This window comes from Narcine bancroftii, chromosome 13 (genome assembly GCF_036971445.1).
Source record: "Narcine bancroftii isolate sNarBan1 chromosome 13, sNarBan1.hap1, whole genome shotgun sequence".
Taxonomy (NCBI): domain Eukaryota; kingdom Metazoa; phylum Chordata; class Chondrichthyes; order Torpediniformes; family Narcinidae; genus Narcine; species Narcine bancroftii.
This window is the reverse complement of record NC_091481.1, coordinates 87,172,691-87,192,295: the sequence shown is the minus strand read 5'-3', so window position 1 is coordinate 87,192,295 and position 19,605 is coordinate 87,172,691. Positions and strand designations below refer to the sequence as shown.

General features: G+C 41.2%; 1 protein-coding gene across 11 annotated transcripts in view; it reads left to right on the top strand.

The window, feature by feature from the left end:
• The window catches only part of LOC138748799 (ryanodine receptor 1-like), a 394,433-nt gene that overhangs the window by 235,926 nt on the left and 138,902 nt on the right, over positions 1 to 19,605 (top strand). For all 11 annotated transcript variants that reach the window (XM_069909562.1, XM_069909560.1, XM_069909558.1 and 8 more), the window contains 5 exons: positions 3,870 to 3,919; positions 10,130 to 10,190; positions 12,630 to 12,868; positions 15,134 to 15,215; positions 19,357 to 19,487. In XM_069909562.1, coding sequence (XP_069765663.1) covers positions 3,870 to 3,919; positions 10,130 to 10,190; positions 12,630 to 12,868; positions 15,134 to 15,215; positions 19,357 to 19,487 — 563 coding nt within the window. The remainder of the gene's footprint in view (positions 1 to 3,869; positions 3,920 to 10,129; positions 10,191 to 12,629; positions 12,869 to 15,133; positions 15,216 to 19,356; positions 19,488 to 19,605) is intronic.

Below are 19,605 nucleotides of genomic sequence, written 5' to 3'. Positions count from 1 at the left end.
GCTCTTAAAGCAATATCTTAATTGTCCAACAAGGGAAAGGGAAGTTGTTGAAAAATGAGCCTGGGCAGATGAGAAAATTTTGGAATAATGATCACAATTTCTTATCTTTAGTCATCACTTTCTTAAAACATAAGCCCGGACCCTACAAAATTGGGGGAAGGTAAATAATGAGATTATTAAACAAGAACACGGTGGAGTTAATTAGAAGCAGCTGTAATTGAGCAAGTCCACAAGTGACCGTTGGAAGTTGTTTAAACACCAGCTAATTAAAGTCCACTTCTAATTCAAGCATGTTCCACTAAGGAAGAGTGACAAGGATAACAAAGGAAGATACAGATGATGAAAGGGTCTTGAATACCGTCAAAGTGAAAAAGGAAGTTTCTGAAAGGCTTAGGAAGCTAAATTCCGACAGGATCCTTGAGGAATATCAAATCAGGAAAGAGTTAAAATAGGCTATTAGGAAGGTCAAAAGGGGCCATAAAATGTTATTGTTGAGCAGGATTAAAGAGGCATTTTGGATTGGCATAAAACATGAGGATAATGAGGACAAGAATAGGACCCATCGAGGGCAGAGGAGGGAATTTATGCTTGGGGTCATAGAAAGTGGGTATTTAGCATCAGGATTTGGCGCTGCTGTAATGGCAATGCAGACCCAGGAGAGCGGAAATAAAGCGCTCCTCTGCAGGGTCCAACTGCCCGGTCGTGATGTCAGCAGTTCACTGAGGAGAGACTGTAGAAGGGTCCAACAGTGTTTCTTTTTAATATCAGTGAATCGCGTCCAGGAACAATAATAAGTTTATTGACACATACAATGTATGATGTACATATGCATCAAGACTATTACTTGCTTCAGTTGAACAGGCACGATGAAAAAAAGCAACTACAATAGTGTACATCAAACTAAAAAGAGATAATAAATACAAAAGATCATTAATACATATTCACAATTACCATAGTATAAGAAAAAAATGGTATTACTATAATGTTGATAGTGGTTTGGGAACAGTCCATGAATCATGTAACAAAGCCTGATAGCCATTGAAAAGAAACTGTTCTTGAACCTTCAGGTTTTTGGACCTTCTCCCTGAAGGTAACAGTGAGAAGAGGTTGTGACCAGGTTGATGGGGTCCCTTCATGATACTGGCTGTCTTCTTGAGGCTGTGCCTCACAAAGATGAGGTTGGAATTTATAATGGATTATGTTTGCTACTTTCTGCATCCTTCCACTTTTCTGGACACTTGAATCACAAAACTAGATGCTGTTTTCAAGGAGTGTATGTCCTCACTTTATCTGCATGGGTTTTCTCCAGGTGTTCCAGTTTCTTACCACGCTCCAAAACATATGGGTTGTACGTTAATTTGGCTGTATTCGGGCAGCATGCATTTAAAAGCTCAAATTGGCTTCTACCGTGGTATAAATAATGAAAAGAGTTCTATTCATTTTTATACTCAATGGCCCACCCAATGAAATCAAGCATACCATGCCATACACTTTTTTTGAAACACTTTATCTACTTGTGCGGCCACATTTAATGAGCTCTAGGCCTGAACTCCCAGATCCCTCTGCTGAACAATGCTTTTATGATTCCTGTCATTAACTGTACATGTTCCCATTTCATTTGACCTTCCAAATGAAACATCTCACATTTGTCTCGATTAAATTCCATTAACCATTTCCCTGCCCACATCTGCAAAGGATCTACTGTATATCATGTTATATCCTTTGACAGCCTTCTACACTCTCCAATTTATGAATGGCCTTAACCAGGCAGTACATGAGGGCATGAACAGGCATGTCAGTTTGGCAATGGGATGCAGAATAAATTTGGAGATCCTTGCTATTGCAATGGAGAGGTATATAAAATCCTGAAGTCCAGAACCTCTGGGTTTAAGAACATTTTTGTTTCCACAGCTATTGGGCTCTTAAACCTCCACAAGCTATTCTAACCATAAAATACGGAGAGTCATCAGTCAAGGAATTGAGTGCAGAGGTTGGGTTATCATATTACAACTGTACAAGACGTTGGTGAAACAACATTTAGAATATTAGGCATATTGCAAAACGACAGATGTCATTAAGGTGGAAAGGGTGAGGAAGATTCACGTTACTAGGACTGGAAAGCTTGAGTTACAAGGAAAATTTCCCTGGAGCAATGGAGGCAGGGATAACCTTTATAAAGATATTTAAATCTTTGAAAGACAGATCAGATGAATAGCCACAATCTTTTTCTCTATGGACAGGTAATCTTGGATCAGGGAGCAAAGATTTAAGGTGAAAGGAAAAATATTAGAAAAGGGAACTGAGGGCAACTTTTTTCACACAGATGGTGGCTGGTATATGGAATAAGTTGACAGGGAAAGTGGTAGAAGCAGTGTAAAAGACATTTAGAAATGGACAGGTAAGGTTTAGAGAGACAAGAGTTGAATGCAGGCAAATCAGATTTGCTCAAGCAGGCAACTTGATTGGTGTGCGTGAGTTGGGGACCACCAAAAAAAAACTTGTCCGCACTTTTGAAACAATTTTTCCTCAACTTGCAACTGTGAATATTTATTTACTTATCAACAAGGTAATGAAGAGCAACAAAAGACCATCTTCATAAGATAGTTTTTTCAAGATATGAAATAATTTGAGTTGCAGCTCTGTCTATCTCTCTGCATAATTATTGTACAGCTCCACATGTCAGGCCACTAACCTTGGCATATCACATGACATCATGGAGCTTCCTCCTCCATTAGTCCTTGTGCAGCCACTTCTTACCATTCCTTTGTATCTGCTGTGCATCCCTCCTGCTGTCCTGAGATACTTCCACCTTTACTTCAACCACAGTAGGTGCTTATCAAATTCAATAAAGAAAAGGCACAATTCTCCCCCACACATCTTGCTTTCAGCCTCCAGCTGTGTCATGACTTAATAAAAACTGCTCTTTAACTGATAAAACACACAGATGAATTAGTGTTGGAATGGGTCAGCATGTGTGCATTTAGCCACTGATTAGTAAGGTAAAATAAAGAATCTATGATCCAATATAATAATTAACTTTCACAATCTTGAAACGAACAAAAAAATTTATTGGCAGTACTTTGACATAATCTAGTTGTGGTACACATGAGATGATCAGGCATTTATGGTACAAGTGTTCTAACATGATGAAACAAAGATAGTTTGACAAGATAAAACATGCCATCCTTACTATTTTGGGATGACTGATCATTTGGCTCATGTAGAAAAGGAGCTGAAGGATTATGTGATGTAAATATACATCAAGAAAAAAGAAATACAAAATAAAAACATTAGAAATGTATAATATATGTAATGTAGTACAGAGCATTTTGGAAAAGGAATCATTGAGATAAAATATTCCATGTTTTTTCAGGTTTAAGTGTCAAAAGTTTGAGTTATTCAAGTAGGGGAAAAGGTATTGTCATCTCGATAAGTTTTTCTTCGCAATAATTATTTCCAAACAAGTGGATTTCAGCTGGGCTGATGTGTAATGTTGAGATTAAAGTTGTTCCTTTGTCCATCTACCAGGAACTGATACTATCCAAATAAAAGAAACTAGGTCTCAATTGAGTAAAAAGCAAAAGAAAGCTGAGATGCTGGAAAGACTAAAATAAAAACAGAAAATGCTGGAAATCTGGCTCCATTTGTTGGGAGAGAAAGTTTGACTTTCTTAAGCTTAGACTCTTTCCACGGAGTGGCCTGACCTGTTGAGTATTTCCAGCATTTTTAGTTTTTGGGTCTGAACCCCACTTGAGAATAGAGTCTAATCTGCTTCAGGCTCTCTCCTTGTTGATTCCTTTCTTGTGATATTAGCTGCTGTCTGTTCTTGCATCTACTCACTTTTCTTCCTCATTGTTTCTCTACTTCAGTATCTTCTGCAAACTCGCAGCTTTGATCAGACATAGAGTCTCCCTCTTTGGTAAGCTGCATGGGGTGTTGGAACATCGTGTACCTTCTAAATCTTGTACTGTTCATTCGTGCTGTCTTCCTTCTGTGTAAAACTTCCTTCCAACAATAGTATTCTGATGGTAATGCATTAAAAAGATTTGAAATCTGTTTAAAAAATGTATGTAGTAAAATTGTATTTCATTTTCTACTCTTAAGCACATTTTAGCTGATTTTATGTTGCTCTTTTAAGTCGGGTTCTGGAAGGGGAACATTCAACATTTAAGATTCCTTTTTTTTTACAGTAGAGCCCTCACCCAATATTAGCCACTTAAGAGATCAACATAAAACAGCTGTTTTGTCCATGCTCACCAAGTGGCTGAGGGCTTCATTTTTTTAGTTTCTTGCTCCATGACTAAATGATTCGATTACATGAATGGTCATTTTCTGTGCTTGTAATAAGGTGTGCTGGTGCAGAAACATGAAGTTCTCTCACTGAACTGTTTGGTGCTTTGTGCAGCTAAATGTGCCATCAAGGTTTGGATTCTCGCTTATTCCTTTTAACAAAGTGAATGTTATTTTTAAGTGAAAAAGCAAGGAAATTGTATGTTGATAACTATTCTACAGACTGAAATAACTGGAGAAGCTTTGAGATATTAAAGATGATAATAAATTGAAAGAAAAGGCCAAAATAGTTGATAAGTTTAGTGTTCAGAAAATTGGGAACATTTTCAGAGTCCAGTGAGGAATAAGTAAAAAGACAGAAAATAGTTTGATTGTATGTGAGCTACTAACCTTGGAAAAAGGAAGAGGGTGAAATTGGGGAGTAATTTTAGTGTAAGCAAAAGGCAGAGACTTGAATAACTGTTTTCTACGGCTTGAAGATAAGAAATTCAAAGGCAAACATTCAAGCCTAAATCTACGAATCAAACAAATGTTGATTATGATCTTCCAAAATTCTTGAGATTCTGATAAGGGACCAATGCATTGCAAAGCACAAATGTAGCATCCCAATACAAGAATCCGAGCAGAACACACAGGACTCAACACCTGTCATTGGGGAAGAGCAGGGATCCATCAGTAAGTAAATGTGAGCAGAACATGAAGAAAACAGCCAGCATGAATTTATGAAAGTAAATCAACAAACTTCCCAGTTATTTGAGAATGTAAAGAACAGTTGATTTTTTTTTAAACGAAACCAGCCGTGTATTTGGATTTGCAGAAGACATTGGGTAAGGTCTCATAAAGGATTTGGTATGGTCAACATTTCAGGCGAGACCCTGCATCAGGACATAAACCCATAAAGTTCCTCAAGCAGTTGGTATTTTGCTCTAAATTTTCATGTCTCCATCTAATCAGGATACAAGTTGAAGGTAAAACTGTGTGGTTTACGTGTGGGATATGAGGAAAGATGAGATCCACGGCCAATCGGATGCAGAATTGGTTTGGGGATAGAAATCAATGGATGGTATGAGAGAGATATTTCTTGGATTGGAGGTCTGTGACCAGTGGAATACCACAGGATCAGTGCTGAGTCTACTGTGGTCATTTATATTAACCATATAGATGAGAATGTGATTAACATGGGGACTAAGTTTGTGGATGGCACCAAAATCTGGTGGTTTTGTGGACCATGAGGAAGAATATCTAAACTTAAGATTATAATTCAAGATTCTTTTATTGAATTGTCATCATACATATTTTGATTGCTGTAAAGGCATGCAAAGAGGCACCACTGACATAGCCTGGTGCCCCAAACAATAAGAGAAAGAGAGTCCCTTCAGAGACACAGGGTATCTGTGGATTCTGTTCCAAGAACCAGAGGGCATAGGTTTAATAGGAGAGGTGAAAGATTTAAAAAGGATATAAAAGGCAATGTTTTCACTCAGATAATTGTCTCTATCTTGAACAAGCTCCAGAGAGCACCATAATAATGTTCTCAAGACATTTGGACAGATTTCTGGATCAGGGGAATGGCACGGTTAGCGTAGCGATTGGCACAACGTTATTACATCACCAGTGACCGTGTTTGAATCCAGCGCTTATCTGTAAAGAGTTTGTATGTTGTCTCTGTGTCTGTATGGGTTTCCTCCAGGTGCTCCAGTTTCCTCCACCCTTCAAAACATACCAAGAGTTGCAGGTTAATTTGGTGTATTTGGACAGCACAAGCTCATGAGCTGAAAGGGCTTGTTACCATGTTGTATGAGGTCTGAGACAGATACGGGCCAAATGCAGACAAATGGAACTAGCCCAGAATGGCACCTTATGTGGCATGGTCATGTTGGGGGGGAAGGCCTGTTCTATGTTGTTTGTTGTCCTGCTGCTATGGTTTCCATCCTGTCATACTAGTTTAAACCTTCCGAGTAGCGTGAACGAACCTCCCCACAAGGATATTGTTCCCCTCCAGTCCAGTTCTAACCTGATCCTCTTGTACATGTCACAGCTGCCCTGAAAGAGATCCAAATATCTGAATTTTTCCATCCTGCACCAGATCCTTAGCTATGCATTAAATTTTACCATCTTTCTATTTGCCTCACTGGCACGTGGCACAGGTAGTAATCCTGAGATTACAACCCTGTATGTCCTGGTTTTTAACTTACTACCTGGCTCTCTGAACTCTTTCTGCAGGACCACATCTCCTTTCCTACCTAACATTGGCACCGATATGGACCATGATCGTTGGCTACTCACTCTCCTCTTTAATCCGTCCTGTCCCAACTCAGTAGATCATGGACCTTGGCATCAGCGAAGCAACACACTATCTTGAAGTCTAAACACCGATTTGTGCGCCTGACTCTGGACTCCTACTGTCACTCTACCTGACTTCATCCCAGCTGAGCAGACCCAGTCATGTTGCCAGTGATCTGGCCGCTGCTGCTCTGCTCTGATGGGTCATTCCTTTCCAGCAGTATCCATAGTGGTATTGTTATTGATGGGAATGGCCCCAGGGGAACTTTGCACTCTTTGCTTACTCCTTTTGCTCTTCGCAGTGTTCACCTAACTTCCTGCATCTTAGATGTGAACACATCTCTCTGGTTGCAATCTAGGACCTTCTCCATCTCAAAAATGATCCTTTAATCCCACTCCAATTCATTGATGTGTTCAGTGAGGAGCTTCAGTTGGATGCACTTCCCACTGTCAGTATCCAGTTCCCTTTTCCCTGACTGACATCCCAAATACACTGAACTAAGTTTGAAAAGCTGAAAGATCTTATCTGTTATCAACTGTATCTTCGCTCAGCCCTCTTTGCAGAATCCCCTTAAGGCAAAGCCTCCATAACTGGACTTTGGCCTCCAGTACTGCCACTCCTAAAATGGGAAAGAGATGAGGAGGAACTGCTTCTCTCAGAGACTAGTGTATCTGTGGAATTTTCTGTGCAAGGAAGCAGTAGAGGCTGTCTCCTATATTTCAGACCAAGTTGGATAGATTTTTGTAGAGTCATGGAATTTATGGTTGTGGGGAAAAGGCAGGTCAGTGGAGCTGAGCATACATCCAGATAGTCCGTGATCTTATTCAGCGGCAGAGCAGGCTGGACAGGCTAGGTGGACCACCCCTGCTCATATGTTCTCAGGATAGCTTGTGGCTTCATTTGGCCTTTATAATGCTCTGCTTGACCTCTTTCTAGCAGTCTTTATTTTCCTCCATGGCCCTGTCTGATCTTAGCTTCTCACCTTGACATCCCTGTCTTTTCTCCTTTCTATAACGCAGGTTTTTTAAAGACCCCCCCCCTCCCCCATGTCATCTGAGAGCTTTCCTGACAACAGTTGCTCCCAATTAATTCCCCAGCCCTGCCTAATAATCTGTCCTAATCTCTCCTAATTAGTATCTTCCCACAAAGTTCAGGCTTATTCTTTTTTCACAACTATCCAGAAACTTAAGAATTGTGAACACTAGCCCCAAAATGCTCTGTCACTGAAACTCTGATCACCTGACCATGTACTATGGCCTTTCCCTCGTTGGATTATCAACCTGCTGCTTCAAGAAATCCTCCTGGATGCACATGACAAATTCTGTCTCATGTAACCCTCTGGAGCTAAGGAACTTCCAGTCACTTTTGGGGAAATTAATGTCTCCCATTTGCTTTACACCTTTCCATAATCTGTTTCCTTCCCGACCCACATTCTTGCTCCATTCCTGGTTTCCTTCCTGACCCACATTCCTGCTCCATTCCTGCTTTCCTTCCTGACCCACATTCCTGCTCCATTCCTGGTTTCCTTCCTGACCCACATTCCTGCTCCATTCCTGGTTTCCTTCCTGACCCACATTCCTGCTCCATTCCTGGTTTCCTTCCTGACCCACATTCCTGCTCCATTCCTGGTTTCCTTCCTGACCCACACCCAAATTGATCCAGATCCTGTTGAATTTTAAATAAAAGTAAAAGCACAAAAGTTGTAGAAAATCAGCAGGTGAAACAATGTTCGTAACTTGTAAAGATAAAGATACAGAACCAACATTTCAGTGTTGAGCTTTTCAAGGTGTGAGCAAAATGTTAGGCAGGCAAATTGGTGGGGAGAGGAGCACTGTCCCACAGGCAAGAGGTAACAGGTGGACGAGGCAGGGAGGGCACACCAGCAAATGGAAATGGGGGGGAAAGGCTCTGTGAATGGAGAGGGAAGTGGGTGGAGGATGGGGAGCAGGCCAGCAGAAACTGGAGAAGTTGATGTTAATGCCAGCTGGTTGGAGAGGGCTCAGATGGAAAATCAGGTGTTGCTCCTCCAATTCCTTCTTTACTGTCAGACACATTGTGATGGAGGTCTTTCTCCTTCATAAGCTGACACAAAAGTACAGAAATGTTTTATACTTTTAACATACAAATTGCAAAGACAACAGGAGACAATGAACTATAGTTTCAATGGCCTTAATGCATATCTTTAAAATGTTTGCAGGGAGCACATCTTATTTGGCAGAATCCCTTTGAATATTCAAGTGGTTGGTCTAAGGATTCTGAGCACAAACCACCAGAAGGAGGGTTCCCTGGATAGAAGCCATTTAGAATATTAAGACACAATGAAGGATTGAAGTGGCAGAGTGTATAGGTGAATTAATGAGGGAGATTGCACTTCCCTATCTCATGAAGAGGGCTGATTAACATCAACAGTCGTTTATTGCCTTTCCCTATGTAATTACAATGGCCCATATCCTAATGATATGTTACTATGACCCTAACTATATCAGTACAAGTTAAATTGTAAATAGATTTAGTTTATAATAATGTCAACTAAGCACATAATTCCATAACTTCTGAATGCGTGCGTGTGTGTGTGTACATGGGATATATATGTCGAACTTGTTAAAGGCCTTGCTAAAGTCAGTGTAGACAACGTCTTCCGGTCTGCCCTCATCAAACCTCTTAGTCACCTCTTCAAAAAAAAACTCAATCAAATTTGTAAGGCATGATTTCCCACAAACAAAATCATTCAAACTGTCCTAATCAGTCCTTGCCGATCCAAATGCTATTAGATCCTGTCCCTCCGATGACTTTCCCACCACTGAGGTTAGGCCTGTGTAGTTCCACAGCTTGTCTCTTCAGTCTTTCTGTACCTCACTCATGGCTAAAGATGATGCATTATATCTCTGCTTGGGCCCATCCAATTTCTTCCTTAAATTTCACAATATCCTGAGATATTGGGTCAGAAGATGTGGTGGTGTTGGTTTACTGCAGTACTTATCAGGAAACTTTAAGAATTCCCTTGGTCTTTATTTTGTGCTGCAATATTTACCAGGATTGATAATATATTTACCATCTCATCCAAAGCATGGTATTTTCAACCAAGCAGCCCTTCCTCAGTATTGATATGATGGACTGATAAAGTAATAGGAAAGGTTTATAGGGACTCGGGCCAAACAAAGCCAATGGGGATAGCGTTAGTACACAAATTGGACGCCCTATTTCATGCTCTACAACTCTGTGACCATGATATGTGCTTGTAAGATTCACCCATCTCCAAAATGAAGGTGTTGCCCATAAGAGAAAGTTGGCATGATCGAAGCAAAATCAAAGTAAGTTGAAAAATCCACAGCAACACTTGCAATAAAATATCTCTGTAAAAGAGCTCTGCTTTCAGATATTTGTGCATTATTGGGATCAGTGCTGATATTAGCAGTGTTTTTCTGTTGGAGTAATATGGCTTTAATTCCCAAACTCTCACTCTATGTGTGATTTAATGCAAACTTTAATGCTCAAATGACAGGCTTGGAACATTATTGGTGCATATCTGACCAATTGCTCTCATTTACTAAACAGGTACCGATGCCCCTGCAGTTATAAACTGTTTACATATTTTAGCAAGATCACTGGATGCCAGGTGAGCATACTTTATGCACTCAAAACCCTGAGTTTGAATCAAATATGGATACGCCAGCCAGGTCTTCCTTCCTTCCTTCTGACTATTCCCACTGACCCTTTCGCATCTAAATTAGTTTCCAATGCACCGACTTGAAGGACTTGAATCCTTCTCTGACATATATCTGCAGCCATTACCGATCAGTAATGACAACACTTGACGGGCATTTGTAAGCTGTCACTGTGTAACTGCCTTCTGTTCCATCCCACACTTGCATTTTGGCAGATCACCAATCAGTGCTACAAGCAAAAGCTGAGTCGTGAGGATCCAAAGGTAAGAGTTGTACATTGCTGGACTGTGGACCTGTGTCACTGGTCAATATTGACAATCTCTGGAACCAACCTTAAGGAATATATTACCAACACTGACTGTATCAGGAAGACTGTGTGCCAAGGAGGTCAATCATTGTGTCTCCCAATCTGAAATCACAGCTGAATTATTTAGTCCTGTCGCTACTGAAGGCCAGGTACGAGTCAGGCAACCCAGCCCTCTACAAGAAGACTATGTACGGCCAGCGCAAGGCCATCAATAATGCTAATCGGCAGTGCAGAACCAGATTTAAGTCCCAGACAAACCTCATGAATGTGGGGCACCTGTACAGGATAGATTACTGAGCAAAGCTAGGAAGAAGAGTAAACAAAAGCGTATCCATCCCAGACACGTTCATTGCATTTAACGCTCACTTCAAAGTGGGCCAGCAAGCTCACAGATGCACTTCTCCCACCTTGAGCACATCTGCATCCACCATCACTGATGCAGATGGCAGATCGGCCTTTGGAGAATTAACCCACAGAAAGTGACTGGGCGAGATGGAGCCCCTGTTTGTGTTCTCTTTCTGCATTGACCTGCTGGCATGAGGATTCACAGACATCTTCAACCTCTCCCTGCTACAGGCTAAAGTACAGTATCTTCTTCAAGAAGGAGACCATCAACTTTGTGCCAAAGAAAAATGTAGTGATGGGTCTGAATTATTATCTGCCAATGGCTCTGACATCCAGCATCACAAAGTGCTTCAAGAGTTGGTCATGGCTTACGTTAACTCTACTCCACCAATCAGCCACAACCCTCTCCACTTCGCACATCACGAAAACAGATCCACAGCTGATACCATCTTCCTGGCCCTACACTCAGCCCAGGAACAGCTGCCAACAAGGACACTGACGTCAGACTACTATGGATCAATTACAGCTCTGCTTTCAACACAATAGTACCAAACTAACTCATCCCCAAGCCACATAACCTTGGTCTCAGCATCCCTTTCTGTAATTGGATTCCTGACTCTATCCCGCAGGTCACAAACATAGAGCATCTACTCCGTGATCATACTCAATACAGTTGTCCCACAAGGGTGTCTACTGAGCCTTTTACTATACTCCATGTATACCCATGACTGCATGGCTAAACAACTCCAAATCCATCTATTTGGAGTTGGCAAATGACACCGCTGTCATAGGCAGGATGTCAAACGTCAACGAAACAGAGAACCGGAAAGATAGAGGACTTGCAGCTTGGTGCCAGGACAACAACTTTTCCTTCAATATCAGCAAGACCAAAGAACTAGTTATATAGACCTTCAGAGGAGGGGCAAAGCTCACTGCCCAGTCTGCATAAATGTGGCTGAGGTGGAGATAGTAGACAGCTAGACGTTTTTCCATAGTAGGGGAATTATGGGTTATGATAAAAAGGCAGTTAGATAGAGTTGAGTCCACGACTAGATCACCATGATCTTATGTGAGTGGTGGAGCCAGGCTAAGCGAGTCAGTGGTTGTCTCCGTTCCTTTTTCTTATATGTTTAGATTGTCAGGTTAAACGTCTCCAGAGACTTATCCTGATCCACCCATGTCAATCCAGTGGCCAAGAAAGTATTGCAGCACCTCTGCTTCTTTTGAAGCCTGAGGAAATTCAGCATTCCTTAACAACTTTTACAGGTGCACCATTGAAAGCATCCCATCGAGGTGCATCACTGTGTGATACAAACTGGAAGAAATCGCAGAATGTTATGAACACAGCTCAGACAATCACACGCACTCCATCCCTTCCTTTGAATGTGTATAACACCCATGGCTTGGAAAAGCAGCCGACATATTAAAAGATTCATGACACCCCAAGGCACGCACATTTCACCCCACTCCTGTCAGGAATAGTATTCATGAGTATGAGATCACACCAGATTGAAAGACGGTTTCTCTCCTGCCATTATCCTAAACGAACCCCAAAATTGTAAAATGGCTCTATACCAACTGACCTGTCTCTGTAATTCTGTACTATTGTACTGTGTCTAACTTGTATGTGATGTTTACTAGATTGCTCGCATAACAACCTCTTATCACAGCATAAACGAGTTATATCTAGTTATAAATCTAAAAGCTTTGAAACGTGTATTTTTGTGTTTATTAACAGGACGGTGATGAAATCTGGACCTGAAATAGTGAAAGCTGGTTTGAGGTCTTTTTTTGAGGGAGCCTCTGAAGATATTGAGAAAACAGTAGAAAATCTGAAGCTTGGCAAAGTCTCACAGAGTCGAACTCAAGTGAAAGGAGTTGCCCAGAATGTCAACTACACAACAGTGGCTCTCTTGCCTGTACTTACTTCATTGTTTGATCATGTGGCTCAGCATCAGTTCGGAGATGATGTCATTTGTAAGTTTCAAATAGTGCAAGAGCCATGCCTGCTAACATTTACACTGCTCTGTAACTGCACATTAAAATAGACAAAAGAGCCAGTATCCGTCTGTACTTTCTGACAATATTTTTATTCCTCTTGCCAGCACACATTCTGAAGTGTTGTGGACAGCTGAAGGCTGTCATTACAATTTCCATCTTCATTGCCTACAACAAACGCAGCTTACATTTATGTTTCTAACATTTTGATTCATACCTAGGTTCTTAATAGGGGTATTATCAAACAAAAGTTTGAGACCAAATTGCAGAAAAATTCTTCTGGAGTAAAATCACAAAGCTGGAGAAATTCAGCAGGTCAAACGATGTTCTTTCTGTAGCAAAGATAAAGATACAGAACCAATGTTTTGGGCTTGAGCCCTTCGTCGAGGTATGAGCATAATGTGTTTGGGCGCCCGCCTCCATTTTCTTCATACCTTAATGAAGCACAAAAGCCTGAAACATTAATGAGATAAAGTACACTGTCTGACCTGTTGAGTTTCTCCAGCTTGGTGTTTTTACTTCAATCACAAATCACAAGTGTCTACAGACCTTCCTTCATGTTTTACTAACAAAATTCATCTGGTGTTGTTTTAAGGGCTATCTTAAAGATAGATAGATAGAGGTGGAGAGATGGTTAAAGGGGAGCATTGCAGAGCTTAGTCCCAAGCATCTAGAGACATGGTTTGGAAGTAGAATTTACAAGAGCCATAGTTGTAGTAGCACTCCCATATTTATAATTATTCTTTACCTCTCTGTTATATTTATTATCCTTTTTTTAATTTAATGTGCTGTATACTATTGTTTTGCTCTTCAAGGTCCCTATTTGGTTGCAGCAAGTGAGGATTTTGGTGTATTTATACATTGTCCAGTGTATGTGGCATGAAACTCATTGTCATTTTTCCTCATTAAACAGCAGGCTGCAGGATTGGAAAAGGTTGTAGAGACGGGTGGAAATGTCATGGATGGAATTGAAAGCAAGTGTGAGAGTTTGAAATTTGAGGCATTATCAAACCAAGGGGCAGCCAGTCAGCAAGCACATGACGATGCAATGTTGTGGAATACAATCTTACCTGGTTTCAAATAAATCAGGCAGATATGTTCAAGGGATTTCTCAGTCACCAACCATGGATTGAAAATTGAAAATTTAGCTCAACCTTTCACATACCTTATAACCGTTTACAGCACAGAAACAGGCCATGTCGGCCCTTCAAGTCTGTACCGGTTCATTGAACAACTCCACTAGCTCCTCCGCAAACTCCTGAGGAAGTAGAGGCTTTCTTCATGATGCCATTGGTGTGTTGGTTCCAGGAAAGATCTTCCGAGATAGTGACTCCTAGAGGGCTTATTTAAATTCAAGCTTTCACTGATAAATATATTTTTATTGGGATATATTAAGACATTGAGTTTAGGATTAAAATTAGAGAAATTTCAGATTGCGTTTATTCGATTAGCTTTAGCTGTGGTACCAATTTTTAAAATGTAGAGTATCACACCTCTGCAAGCTTTAGATGCAAGACAGGATTGGAGCTGCAAATTGTTTCCAGCAACTTCTGTCTCTTACTCTCCCACATAAATGGATTGGAACGGGTTAGAGTGAAAGACCCAAAGGGGCAGTGAGAGAAAAGGGGGAGGTGATGGAAAGCGGATGGTCCGAACCTTCAGTCTTGTTATTCAGTCTGCTGCAAAGTTTAATGAAGAAGCCAGTGCAGTAATTTTCTGGCCAGACTTGGGGTGCAGTAATGAGCAAAATAAACAGTGACAAATAAACATGGTGGCTGCCATGTTGTACTGGTGTACCACCCCCGCTCAGCGCTGTTGCTAACCCCCCCAGCTCAGCGCCACCACTAACCCCACCAACCCCACTCAGCGCCGCCACTAATCCCCCCCACCCCGCTCAGCGCTGCCACTAACCCACCCCCCTGCTCAGGGGTGCCACGAGCCCTCCCCATCCCCCCTTTACCCTAGCTCAGCGCTGTTGTATGGGGGGGCGGGGGCGCTTGGGATATGGCCTGGAGACCAAGGGGGCAGCAGTCCGAAAAAGTTTGGGAACCACTGGGTCAGAGGGACAGCAACCAAAGCCAAACTGGGACTGGCTCAGCTAGTCAACTTGATGAGTATGGGCATGTTGGGCCAAAGGGTCTGTCACCCTGCTTCCATTTTCTACCTCTTGTCTGGCCTAGATTTTGTTTTGATACTAATTTAAAATGTTTTGTTAGAAATTTAATTTTTTTCCTTATTTTTCAGTGGATGATGTTCAAGTCGCTTGCTATCGAATATTGTCCAGTATTTATTCTCTTGGAACAACAAAGAACTCGTATGTGGAGAGGTAATTAACTCGTATGACAAATCTGGCTTCCAGAATTTTTGGGATCAGGGAAAGGGCAGTTAACCCATAATGGTGGTATCATTTTTGAAGATCATCCATTCCAAGTTATCTACAGTCTCTCAGTCTTGTTTCTAAAGGCCCTCTGGCATCTGTGGATGTAAATGATCTCCTTTAGTTACTTCTTTCTTTGGCTTGGCTTCGCGGACGAAGATTTATGGAGGGGGTAAAAGTCCACGTCAGCTGCAGGCTCGATTGTGGCTGACAAGTCCGATGCGGGACAGGCAGACGCGGTTGCAGCGGTTGCAGGGGAAAATTGGTGGGTTGGGGTTGGGTGTTGGGTTTTTCCTCCTTTGTCTTTTGTCAGTGAGGTGGGCTCTGCGGTCCTCTTCAAAGGAGGTTGCTGCCTGCCGAACTGTGAGGCGCCAAGATGCACGGTTTGAGGCGGTTTGAGGTTTGAGGCGATATCAGCCCACTGGCCCTTTAGTTACTAGTTCCATGAAAATCTACGTTTGAAAATCCTACTTAGTTCAATTTATTCCCAGCTCCCCAATTTTTGATTTGCACCAAAATTCAAGTTCATTATTTATCATTGGGTCCTCGATATAAAAAACATAATATACACATCGCACACATGTACAAGCAATTTACAGCACTGTATATGCAGTACATCTATAAAAAGAAACAATGTTAAACAATAGGAGTCTCAGAGGAGTAGAATGAGCAGCTCATCAGTCATTCAGCAGTCTCACTGCCCGTGGGTAGAAGCTTTTTCCTCCAGTCCCACAAGGAAGAGGGCAAAGCTTAATCTACTCTTGGAAAATTGGGAAAGGCAAGTGAAATTAGCCTTTTGGGATCAATGACCATTGATGTATCAAGTTTAAGATAGTTACGAAGAGAAATTGGACAGGACCATGAGTTAAAATTTGGTATTGAGGTCAGACAAGAACTCAGTAGAGTTAATTTTAACTGTTTGAGGGAAGAGGAACGCAAGGAAAATGGGATGTTTTTACAAGTATGTTGAGAAGAGTCCAGGGCTGCACGTTCCCATTAGAGTGAAGGGTCAGATATGCAAGCGAAGGAAAGTTTGGATGACGAGAGAAATTCAGACTCTCTTCAAAAGCAAGTTGGAGGCATGGGGCAGGTATGAGCAGCTGGGATTAAGTGCGTACATGGAGCAGTTTCAGGAACTGAGAAGAAAGCGAAAAAATGAAATTCGGGGCCAACAAAGGGACAGGAGATACCCTGGCAAATAACATTAAGGAAAATCCCAATGAATTTTATAAGTCCATAAAGACAAAAAGGATAGCCAGAGGAAAAATAAGACCCCTTTGAAATCATTGTGGCCACAACTACATGCGGAGCCACAGGAGATGCGCAAAGTCATCAATGAATACTTTCCCTCTGTTCTAACTGTGGAAAAAGATTGGGGTCGTTGTGGCAGTCAGTGGTAGTGTTTATGATCTGTTAGTATTACAGGTGAGGGCACATGAAAAAGGTCCTTATGTGCATGAATGTAGACAAATATCCCAGGCCTGATCAGATACATCCACATGAGGGCTAATTGGGGATTGTCAGTGTGGTTTTGTAAGTGGGAGGTCATGTCGCTCAAATCTAATAGAGTTTCTTGAAGATGTGTCCAAGACAGATGATGAGGGCAAAGTTGTAGACGTTGTATATATGGATTTCAGCAAGGCATTCGATAAGGTTACGCACAGTAGGCCGCTCTGGAGGGTTAGATTACATAGGATCTGTTACAAGCCCAAAGGACCCCAAAACCCAGCAGCAATAGACATTCACCAAGACAAGTGGTTTATAAAACACAAGTTATTTTTAATCAACTTTAAACATGAAAACAGAATCAAACTTTAACTTATCTCTATACTCAACTAACCCAAATGAATCCCCTTCTAATTCTAAGCGCACGTGTATGTAATGCGTGTGTAAATTGAAGAAAAGTTCTTTGGTTCACAGTTCAATCTCACTTCTCCTTCTTCCAAGTTCTCTGGATGCAGGCAATTCTTATACTGTGTACAGAATTTTACATGAATAAAGTTCACCATGGTTTGGTGCTCGAAAGGTAAATGTTTACTGCTCAGGAAGGGTTTGCAGAGAGAGATTTGATGCTCCAGGATTTCCACAACTGAGGTACCACCATTAGTCACCTCAATGTCTCGCTGATGAAACTTGCCCCATCAGGGTTTTCCAGATGATAACTTTTTTCTTCAAGCTACCACAGAGTTCCTTTCTGTTCCTCTTATTCCAAGAGAAACACCAGACAGGTAGTACTTCCAGCCGTCCACTGCTCTGAAACTTTCTGTTTCCCACCAGCTCTTCCTGGCTTGTTTCAGCTATGACTGTTCAGTCTCTTTTCAGTGTCACCCACACTAGCTGAGAGGGATTGTCTTCTCTCTCTCTCTCTCTCTCTCTCTCTCTCTCTCTCTCTCTCTCTAAGCCCATGTGAGTCTCTCCCCCCACCTTCTTCAGCAAACAACAGGAATTCTTCTTAGTCAAGATGTTGTCTTAGATAAACAAAACCCAGGAGTGAGCTTTCTGTGAGAACTTTGTAGCCAGTTTGTTGCCTCCAAAACAATGGTCTTTCATTTTGACTTCAGTTCAATTAGCACCTACTTGTGAAATGTGCATCACATTCTCCAGAGATCCTGCAATCTATAGAATATGTATTCTTCAGTCTTTCAAATAAGATCTGTTTTAAAATGTGTGTAAGTATGTAACCCACTAATCTTACCAAAATCCCAAATATTTATAATCCATTGGAGATCGATCCAAGGTGACATTCCAGAAAAAGGATAGAAAATTAACTTCATGGTAGAAAGTGACGGTTAAGGTTTTTTGTTGACTGTGGCCTGTAATTGGTGGTTTGACACAAAGTTCAGTGCTGGACCCATTGCGTTTGTCAAGTATATCAAAACGAACATGGCATGATCAGGAAATTTGCTGATGCCACTGAAGTGTCTGGCATTGTTGACAGTGAAGAAACTTGCCAAAGATTGCAAAATCATGAAAACAATAGATTGGCTGAATGCAGAAAGTCTCTTGCCCAGAGTAGGCTAATCGATAACCAGAGGTCATAGGTTTAAGGTGGGGGGGGGGGGGGGGGCAGCGGGGAGGAACTTGAGGGGTAACTTTATTTTACACAGAAGGTGATGAGTACATGGAATGGGCTGCAGGAGGAGGTGGTTGAGGCAAGTCCGATTGTAATGTTCAATTTTTTAAAAATTGGAGAGATCTATAGATAGGATAGGTTTAGAGGGATATGAGCCAGGTGAAAAATTTCTGTTGACATGAGCAAGTTGGGCTGAAGGGTCTGTTTCCATGTTTTTATTGATTCACATTTGTTTAAGTATTTTTAATTACATTTAAAGTTCTTAACTGGTTCAATGGCTGGCTAAGCCAGGATGTATAGTTTAGCCAATTGTCAAGGTTGTTTACATGTTCTGTTCTAGACAAGTGATAATATCATATCAGGTGTGTTCATACCACGAAGATCAGGACAACACAACAGCAGACAGCTCCATAGAACATAAATATGTAAAACCTCTCCAAGTCTTTAACAAGCACAAAAGGCAGATGCTGGCAGCAGGTTCCAGCCTATATAAAGCTAATTAGGTAGAAGAGGATTTCATTTCACGTTTTTATTTCTAACCCATTCCATTAAATGACAATCCGATGATGGATAACTGCACCATTGCCCACAAAATGAAGGTGTACACTCTATCAATTTCAGGTGTGCTTAATATGTTTGATGAAAAATCAAGATCAGTCATAAATAATCATTAACACTGAAAAATTGTTTCATCTTTTGAAAGCAACATTCCTCTTCATCAATCTGCCACAAAAAAAGTTTTCCCACACTGCATAGGTCAAGGCTATGGAAAGGATCCTTGCCCAAATCAATGTTTTAGTTTGATGGTGGAACTTGATAAAATGATCAGAACTGTTAAATTTGCAAAATGTGCACGAGGATTGGGTGCTGACACACTGATATTGATTCAGAAACATTCCTGATATTTTTAATGTGATCCAAGGGTTAAAATATCCTTGAGAATGACCATGTTGCTTGAATGAGGGTTTTGAAAATAGACATGTTTAAGAATGATGAATTGTTGTTCTTTTTCTGCAGGCAACGGCCCTCTCTGGGTGAATGTCTTGCACGGTTGGCAGCTGCTATGCCAGTGGCCTTCCTCGAGCACGATCTCAATGAACATAATGTTTGCTCAGTCTACAACACAAAGACAACACGTGAAAGAGCCAGTAAGTGTAAAAGGAACAAAACAATATTAACCTTTACTGAGTATTAAGTTTCATTGTATTTCCTGGGTTAGATTGAGTGGAAAAGGTTAGTAAAAGGCTAACTATCGCATTTAGGTAG